The following is a 9,805-nucleotide window of genomic DNA, read 5'->3' on the forward strand; positions in this document are numbered from 1 at the left end:
CTATTAACTCAGAGTGACCACAACCTACAGAAGAGGACAGAGGCACAGAGAGGTCCAGGAACTTGCCCAAAGCCACACAGCCAGTCTGTGGTCCTGCACTCCCCACTGGGGACCCCATGTGTCTCCTGATACATAGGAGTTGGTAAGCATTTGTGAGTGCCGGCTGTGGAATGGTCCTCTGTACAGCTCTGAGGACTCAGAGGGATAGAACAGGGGGTGGTCTAGCTGGAGAGATAGACACATATAAGATCACTTCTTAGAATATGGGGAAGGTCCTTGCGGCATCAGGCAGGAGACCGCCGAGGCGGACTCAATGACTGAGGCTGATGTAAATCCGAAGGCCTACCCTCTTGCAGATGCCCACCTCACCAAGAAACTATTGGACCTCGTTCAGCAGTCATGTAACTACAAGCAGCTTCGAAAAGGAGCCAATGAGGCCACCAAAACCCTCAACAGAGGCATCTCTGAGTTCATTGTGATGATTGCAGACGCCGAGCCCCTGGAGATCATCCTGCACCTCCCACTGCTGTGTGAGGACGAGAATGTGCCCTACGTGTTTGTGCGCTCCAAGCAGGCCCTGGGGCGAGCCTGTGGGGTCTCCAGGCCTGTCATCACCTGTTCTGTCACCATCAAAGAAGGCTCACAACTGAAGCAGCAGATCCAATCCATCCAACAGTCCATTGAAAGGCTCTTAGTCTAAACAGGTGGCCTCTGCCACACTCCCTGCTGCTGACTCCTACCCCAGGGGTTATGTATCGTTTGTCTGTTAGCATATAGTATTTCCAGCTACCTTCTATTGTTATAAAATATTGTAGTGCTCAATTTGGTTTTTGTATTTTTGTATTGTTTTTGTCTTGTTTTTAGGTTGCCATCTCCTCCCCAGCCTCTCCTGTAATCTCCACTTCCACTCTCTCTCTGCCATCTTATCCTCCCTTTTGGAAAATGCATGCCCAGAACAGGTGGAAGCAGGGTGGTTGACACCATTCAAAGGCAGGGAAGAGCCAAGGTAGAGATTTGGTTCCAGCTTTCAGGTGCCAACTTCCTACTGTGCAGGGCATGATGGAAGTAAACACTGTCCACTTTGTATCCCTTGTGCCCAGCATACAGGATCGTGTTTGAATAATCAAGGGGTTTCCTTTGCTCTCTAGGGCATTATGTATCATTTGGGGAGGAAGCACGTATTCTGTGAAGTTGTTGGGTGTATGTCCCAAGAGTCAGTTTCTGATGTACCCCTGCTGTTTGCTTTTGGTAATATATTTCCCCCCCAACTCCCACCTATGCCTCTGAGGGTGGCAGGGCAGCAACATACCAAAGAGATATGCTGCAAAATTCCAGAGGCGCCTTGGTGAGTGAGACATGGGACAGTTGACCTAGGTCTTGAAGGTGTGGCAAGAGGTTCTGGAATGGAGGATTCTGGGCCAGTCATGGAGAACTGGGAGCTACAGCAGAGACGATGGAATTCAAGGGAACATCCTTGCTTTGGTGAATGGAGGTTTCTTCAGTAGACACTTGGTACCAGCTCTGAGAGCCCTTACCCCTGCCTATTTCCTGCCATGATGTGGGTCAGATGTATGCATTCACTATCACAGCAGAAGGACAGTGCTAATGTGTCATTCTTCTGAGCATCCTAATAAAGAACACATATATTCGTAAAAAAAAAAAAAAAAAAAAAAAAGAATATGGGGGAGACACCAGCTTGGGGGTGCGGGGAGAATTCTCACAGGAGAAGATGCCCAATTAGGAGGCTTCTCAGGAGGATGAAATGATACAGAGGAAAAAGAATGCGAAGGATGCGCTAGACACGGAGACTGGATGTACAGAGGCAGGGAAGCAGGAATAAGCATGGCATGTCCTGGGGACCACAAGCAGTTTGGTTTTGCTGGAGAATAAAGCAGGAAGTGATGGGGAATGAGGCTCAGGGGTGGGCAGAGCACAAGGTAAGACTTTGGACTTGCTCCTGAGGGTACTGGGGAGACACTGAGGGTTTTAAGCAGAAGCTGCATCGGCTGATTTGTGTTTTAGAAAGATTACTTGGGCCCCAACCTTGACTAGGGCCCCCGGGGCCATGCCTAGTGTGGCTGGGGGCATCTCTGCAAGGACCCCTCACAAGGGTGCCATGTGCCCTGCCCTGGAGTCTAGCTCCGGTCCCTGGCTTAGCAGGTGTGAGATGAAGCTGAGATTTGGGGCAGAAAGACCTGTGCCTTGTTGATTCCCCTCCGTCTCCCTTTTTGTTCAGGAAGCCCAGGTCGTGCCAGAAGTCTAGGGAAGTGGAAGACAAAAGGTCTGCAGACAGAATTCGTGTGGGGCAGGCAGGCAGCGGCCTCTGGGAAAGATGCCTAACAGGACATTAAAGGAAGTGGGCAGATCAGCATTTCCCAGACCGTGTCCACAGAATATAGTTATGAAAGATCTATGGACATGCTGCACTCGCCCCTCCCACCTGACTGTCCTAAAGGCTCTGAGAAGTCCCACAACGAAGACATCTTTTTGATTTTGTTTAACCCAGAGTTTCCCAAACTTTTTTGATGCAAAGTCCTGTCATTCTCTGAACACCAGTGAGCTTCCCCTGAGGGTGGAGAGCAGTGGATCGCCCCATCCCCAGTGGGCCATGCTGATCCCTTGCTGGGATGCGCACCGCATCCCTGAGCCTCCATTTCCTCCTCACTGCCTCCTTTGAGTCAGTTGTCTTCTGTATTACAGTGACCACATGGCCTCCCTGTAAAACGGCTCTTGTGTTTTCACGCACCCACACCCCCGGCTCTAGTAGCTGGCACAGAGCCAGGCACTAAATAATATGTGAATGAAAGCCTCAAATGAGACCTGCCTCTCCAATCGGGTTATTAGGAAATTAAATAAATGAATGCCTATGAGATGAGTTTTACATTAGTAAATTTTATAGCCCTGCTCACCTGTAAGGAACTATTTTTTTATATACACTATAATCCAAGGGTCTTATCCCCCCACTGACTTGCCATGTGTCTAAAATTCCACCATTAGTCACACATTTGCCTTAGGGCTCCGAAGACCCCAATTAAAATGTAAATGTGTGACCTAGTGGTGTCTCCATTGGGCCACCAGCACCCCTGGCACAGCATCAAGCCATAATCATTGGTAATCTGTTCATCAGATTAATCCGGCAGAAAAAACAGTCCAGAGGAAAGAATTCAGAACTGAGAGTCTCCTCTGTGGAAGAGGGGATAAAACAATGTTGCAGGGGGTTCCTGGAGCACAGGGAGCACGGGTGGGGCTATATGCCAGGTTTGATGGCTGTCACAGTTCCTATCAACCACCGCTCCCATCCAGACAGGGCTGGGCCGGGTTCCTTACCTCCCAGGACATCCGGGTCAGGCCCTTAGAGAAGGACAAGCCAAGGCTGGGAGGAGCCTCTGGCCCACTTTGCCCAGGGCTGCTGGTTGGCCCGAGGGTCTGAGCTGTGCCCTGCAGGAAGCCCCTGTAGCACAGCCCTCCTGGTCCCCTGGCCTGGCCACTGGGATCAGGCCAGTTTGGCCAGCTGTGGGCTTGGGACAGGACACTCCTGGGAATGGGCGCAGGAAAACAGGAAGGGAGGTAGCTGCTGGCCTTGGTCAGAATTCGGGCCTTCCTCCACTACCCAACCCCCCTCCCAACCCCCGCCATCCCCCCTGGCGGCAGCCCTACTGGCCAGCGGCCTCTCCTCTCCAAATCAGAAGGTGAGATGAAAGGCCCCTCTCTTAGGGGTCTTACACAAAGGGGTTTTAAAAAAATGTTGCCTCTTGGCCAGAGTTGACCCATTCCTGCCCTATGCAGCCGGGGCAGCCCCGAGGAGGTAGCAGGCGAGGCAACCGAGGCTCTGCCTCCATCACGGTCTCCACTCAAACATCACCTCCCACCACCCAGCTCTGCCACAGCATCCTCATAATTTCCTCACCTGCTGACACCAGCTTGGGGACGTGTGGGCTTGTTCATTTTCTCTCACCTCAGCTTGAATTGAAGCCGCGTGAGAGCAGGGACACGTGTCCGGCGGCATCTGCCACATTGCATGCATTTAATGAACATCTGTTGAACAAATGAAGGAAGTAAGAACTGGGCCCAGAGAGGGGAAAGGACTTTGCCAAGGTCAATCAAAAGTCAGCGGAGGGCCAGGTCTAGAACCCAGGCCCCTGTCCCCTGAGGCCAAGGCTCTTTCTGATGTCTTGCAGGCTGCAGCCAGCAAGGTAATCAGAAGGGCCCACCATCCTCTGCACATACCTTTTCCACCCACTGCCCAGAAAGGGGGGCAGTTCCTCCTTGGGCTCCAGACACACACCCCCCACCGCCCTGAGGCAATCATTTCCCAACTTAGCCCTGGGCTCAGCAAACTTTTTCTGTAAAGGGTCAGATACTAACTATTTTAGGCTTTGCAGACCATTAAGGTCTCTGTTGGATACTGACTCTATTGTAGCACAAAAAGCAGACAGAGACAATGTGTCAATGAACGGGTGAGGCTGTGTCCCAATAAAGCTTTACTTACAAAAGCAGACAGCGGACCAGATTTAGCAAATAAAAATACCGGACATCCAGTTAAATTTGAATGATAGCATCCTGGATTTATCTACAACCCTAAGCTGGTGGGTCATAGTGTGCCAACCCTGGTGGAGACTCTGTGTTGGTGTGAACCTCGGAAATGTCAGGGAAGAGCGCCATCATGCAATGCCTGCCAGGTGGTGGCACTGGGCTGGGCACCTTCTGTGTACTATCTCCTTTCATCTTCCCAGCAGCCCTGTGAGGTAGGACATGGGGTCCCCATTTTACATACAAGGAAATGGGGACTCAGAGAGGGAAGTAAGGAGCCCAGGTTCCCATAGCTGGTGCGGGCCAGAGCCAGGGTCCAATCCCAGGGCAGTCTGGCTGCAAGCCTGTGCTCTCCTAAACCAATCTCTATGATGCAAAAACTGAGGCTCAGAGAGGTAAAGTGGCAGGTCCAGAGCACACAGTAACGGAGACGCCTGCCCAGAACCAGAACCAGGATGTAGGCTTCCTGCCTCCCCATCCCCTGAGCTTTCCAAGGCTGCCCACCACGTCTGTGTGTGAACTTGCGTTGTTGTTGACCTCTCGGATTACTTCCTGTGTGTGTGCACGTGTGTGTACATGCATGTGCTCACACACAAGGCCTGAAGCTGTGGATCCAGTCAGTTTCGGGGGGCTGCATCTTCTGGGAGCAGATTAGATGCTGAGAGATGATGGGTTGATTGATGGATTCGTTTTGACCTGGGCTTAGCCTCCACACCATAGACACTTGGGCCGATGATTCTTTGCAAGGGGGGCTGTCCTGTGGTTTATAGGATGTTTAGCAGCACCCCTGGCCTCTACCCACTGGATGCCAGTAAGGAGCACATCCACTAGTTCTATGTGACAGCCAGCAATGTCTCCAGATGTTGTCAAATGTCCCGGGGCCGGGGGAGGTGTGAGTTGGGACGAAATCACCCCAGCTGAGATCTACTGCTTTTGACTAACTCTGAGATTTGAACCTCCTCAAAGGTCTCCTGGGGGATCCTGTACTCACCCACCCTCCAGAGGCCACGAACCTCCCCAGGCCTTTGGCAAAAACATTCTGGGCATCCTGACCAATATGACTGGGAAACCCTAAAAAGTGGAAGAAAGACTTTGTCTTGGCCAAGCTGTGATAAAAGCTGTGAGCACAGAATAAACCTAGTCAATGCAGCCTGAGTTCTGGAGGCAGAGAATGATGCCTGGAGCCAGGGGTTCTGGCACCTGTCTGTGCCCTGAGCTTGTTCAAAGGCCCACCCACTCTGGGCCTGTCCTCATGGACCCACGCGGACTCTGGAGGGTGGTCGGGGGGTCTGTTCCCCCAACAGGTGTTTGGGGCCAACTCCTGAGGACCCCTTGGAGGGAATGAAGTGGAGGGAATGGGGGGCCCAGGGCTGCTGCTGGGAGAGAAGATTTGGACCAGGGACTTGGGGTGTGGGAATCCTGCCACGCGGGTGGCTGACTTCTTTGCATCAGGCTGGTCTGGTGGAGAGAATGACCTCACCTGCTTGGAAGAGCCCTTGGTGGTTGCTTGGATCTGGGGTTGGGGAGGGGTCCTGAGGGCCAGATGGAGGAGCTTGGGGGCTGAGAACACCTCCCCCCCCCGCCTGGCAGCAGCCCAGCGTAGCTGCCTGTGGTCTGGCCCTGGAGCGGGGACAGACCTCCCCCAGGGCTGGAACCCGCACAGCGGCCTCCTCCAGGGAAAGGAGAGGGGCTGACGTTGGGGCTGACCTCACGCCCGGCTCCCCCTCCTCCAGCGCTTCCCTTGGGGGTTCACTGCTGCTGGGAAGCAGGACCTCCCGGGGGTCCTGGGGTGAGGGGCGGTAACTAGAGGATGCAGCAGGCTGGACTGAGTCGGGGGTATTGGGGTCCCCAGCCCAGGCCAGGGGTGGGAGTGGGGAAGACGAAAAGGCTCCCTTGCACCCCAGTACCTCCTCTGCTGCCTCTAGGAGGTCTGAGGTTTCCCTTAGCAGGGTCATCATGGCGGGGGGCTTTCAAAAGTTCTCAGAGTGAATCAAGAACAGATGGCCCTTGTGGGCAGGGTAGGGGGAGGCAGCTAGGACTTGGATATTCAGATGCTACCTAAGCCACCTACCCCATGTGCCGGGCATTATGGCATCTACTTCTCTCAAAGGCTGTAGGAGAATCACATGACAGAGGGGGAAAATGAGGCCCAGAGAGTGGAAGAAGCTTTCCTGAGCTCCCCCAGCTGCAGAGGACTGAGCCAGGATTCAAACCCAGGGTGTCAGAGCCCTGTACCTGTGCTGGGTGCTGTAGGTCAGCCCTTCTCAGACTCGAATGAACAGAATGCCCTGAGAATCACACTGAAATGCAGATTCCATTTGGGCCTCTCCAAGGTAGGGCCAAGATTCTGTACTTCTTAGCTCCCAGGGCTGTGGACACGGGCGGTCTGTGCTCCACTCATTTTACATAGTGTAACATGGTTAAGTGCCTGGCATGGGCCTTCAGTACATGGAAGCTATTATTTCTATTACCTAGTACATGCTCTGTGCATAGTAGGTGCACAAAAAACAGTAGGTATCATTATCCTTGTGAAACATGATCATATAAAGGAAAAGCTTGGCAAATTCTAGAGCCCTGTGCAAAAATACAATTGGAGCTAAAATGGACTTAGGACAGTCAAACTGAAGGAGTCAAGGAAGACTTCATGGAAGAGGTGACATTTGAGCTGGGCCTTGAAGGACCACAAAGAATTTCCCATGTAACAAAGGAGGAAGGGCATTCTAGACAAAAGGCAAGAGCCAGAGCAAAGGTGTAGAAGGGTGAAAAGATGGGACATTTAACAGACCACCAAGCCACATGGCCAGAGGTCAGGGGGCACTGGGGAGGCCAGCCGAGAAGGTGAAGTTGGGCAGGGCCAGCAATGTGATTGCAAAATGAAAATGCAGGGCTCCTTCAAGGGGATAGACGGATGTGTTAGTGTCCTAGGGCAGCTGTAACACATTCCCACAAACTGGGTGGCTTAAAACAGCAATTTATTCTCTCACAGATCTGGAGGCTGGAAGTCCTAAATCAAGGGGTTGGCAAGCCCGAACTCCCTCGGAAGGCTCCAGCGGAGGATTCTCCCTCCCTCTTCTAGTGGCCCCAGGCATTCCTTGGCGTGTGGCTGCATCCTTGCAATTTCTGCCTCTGCCTTCATGTGACCATCTCCTCTTCTTTCCTCTGTGGGCCTCTTATAAGGACACTTGTCCTTGCATTTAGGGCTCACTTGAAAAATCCAAGATGATCTCACCTCAAGATCCTTAATGACATCTGCAAAGATCCTTTTTTCCAAATACGGACACCATCACACAGGTTCCAGGGATTAGGACACGGACATATCTTCTTGGGGCCACCATTCAACCCACTGTAGCGGGCGATGCAGGCTACGCCCCTCTCCAAGGCGGGGGAGCAGAGCAGGCAGAGGAGGATGCCAAGACTTCTGCCCATGGGCTGCCCGCATCTGGTCTTTGCCTGTGACACACTCTTCTTCGAAGAACCGTCCTTCTGGGGAACTGGGAGGGTTCCAGCTGGCCTGCTGGGGTCGGAGAGGTGGGGCCTTGGTGAGCAGGGCCAGGAGAAAGCCTGCTGACAGGTAGAGCCCTTCCCGGCTTTGATTCATTGACCATCTGGGCAGGAGCTGGACCGAGCCTCTTGGAATTACAAAAATGCCTCACACATATTTTCCTCCCAGCCGGTGGTTTTGTTCTCAGCCAGCGGAGAAGGCCTGTCTGCTCCCTAAACCCCACTCAGCCTCCCATCCCCTCTCCCGTCTGCGGCTCCCTCTGCACGCCGCCCACCGCTCCCCCCAGAGATACCCTCTCCTCACCGCCGTCATCGAGGCTGGACTGGGCAGGCTTGACCGCGTCCTCATAATTGAAATATTTGGCCCCTGAAGTGAGGCCAGGGCAGGGCGGTGCTTCCCCCAAGTCAAAGGGACAGATTCAAGCTGGGCTCTGCTCAGGCAGGAGGGGGCACGGGAAGTGTCCTGGACGCTGAAGCCAGGGGCCCCAGGGGACCTGAGTGGCCTTGGAGTGAGGCGAGGACAGAGACTCAAGGCCCACCGACCCCCAAACCCCTGCCTGCATCACGGTGCACCCTTCCCACCCTTCTCCTCATGCACCACCCGGCATCACTCCAGCCTCACAGAATCTTCCAGGAGGGAGGAAGTCATCTGATGTCCATTTTAAAGGCATATTATACATCCATAAAAAGGTTTTTCAAAATTCTGGGGATGGGGGTGCTTCTGAGGCATATTCAGTCCCTGCTGCAACCTCAGGACTCAGAAGTCCACTCTTGGGCCGGGCCAGAGCCCCAGTCTGTAACTGTGTCATCCTGGGCTCTTGTAGAATCCCTGCCATTGGGCTGCGTCGGATGCTAAGCATTAGCTTTTGCAAAGACCGCTGCAGAAACAGCCCCTAGGAATTCACTCACTGCAGTAGGGCCCATCACATCACCCACTACCCCCGTGGGCCTCAAGGGAGGAATCCTCTTCAGAACCCAGTCCCAGGACAGGCTCTGTTTTCCCTGAGGCTCTAGAAAGCCTCCTCCTTTCTGACTATGAGATTTGCATAATAGATCACATTTCCCTTTTTCCTTTAGCTGCCAGGAATCTCAGAGCCAACTCTGAAGCTCAGCCATGATAATTATGTGGCCCCTCGTGATCTGAAACATTTATTTTCTTTCTCTCTGTGGTCTTAGTTTTCTCACTCTGTCTCTGTCTTCTCCGATGTTGATTCTCTTTATTTTATCAGTATTTTTATGACGTGCCTTCTGTTGCAAGATGCTTTGCATGCTGTTTAGGACAAAGAGGACTATAAATAAGGAAATAAATATATAGTGTTTCCATTACGATGTTAATTTTATTGCTGAAAATGTGGTTGTTTAGCATGATAATATAATTCTCCTTCTGCCTAGTCTGAACTTAGGGCAGAGGTGACCTGGGAAATTCTTTCTTCCACCGCTGACCCTTGAGCTCCTTGGGTCTAAAGCCTGGCTCATAGAGTCTTGACAAGGTAAGTGGACAGATGATGAATGTAAGGATGAGCAAATATAAGGAGCCTCTCTCAACAAGCTGAGTGATGGATGTCAGGAGAGTCCCTTAGCCTCCTGGGGCCTCAGTTTCCTCATCTGTAAAATGGACTAGTAATCTAGTCCCATCTCAGAATGGTTGGGAGGATCTCCTGATGGGTGAGAAAATGCTTTGTAAACTGTAAAGTGCAGGGTCATTACAGAGCCTGTGGGATTGTGCCTCTAGTGGGATAGCTGTTGACAATTGCCTTCTTGGTAAGGGGGAGGG

The 9,805-nt window shown here is 52.5% G+C and overlaps 1 protein-coding gene across 1 annotated transcript; it reads left to right on the plus strand.

The window, feature by feature from the left end:
- The first annotated feature begins 284 nt into the window (after nt 1–284).
- On the plus strand, nt 285–1,081 carry LOC103002700 (NHP2-like protein 1). The gene has a single exon (XM_057525990.1). It carries the CDS (start codon nt 314–316, stop codon nt 698–700), a length of 387 nt encoding a protein of 128 aa, XP_057381973.1. The 5' UTR covers nt 285–313; the 3' UTR covers nt 701–1,081.
- Nucleotides 1,082–9,805: the final 8,724 nt, after the last annotated feature.

This window comes from Balaenoptera acutorostrata, chromosome 13 (genome assembly GCF_949987535.1).
Source record: "Balaenoptera acutorostrata chromosome 13, mBalAcu1.1, whole genome shotgun sequence".
NCBI lineage: Eukaryota > Metazoa > Chordata > Mammalia > Artiodactyla > Balaenopteridae > Balaenoptera > Balaenoptera acutorostrata.

Excerpts from the sequence above, each read along its gene's own strand:
- LOC103002700 (XM_057525990.1), top strand. The coding sequence starts at position 314 with ATGACTGAGGCTGATGTAAATCCGAAGGCCTACCCTCTTGCAGATGCC.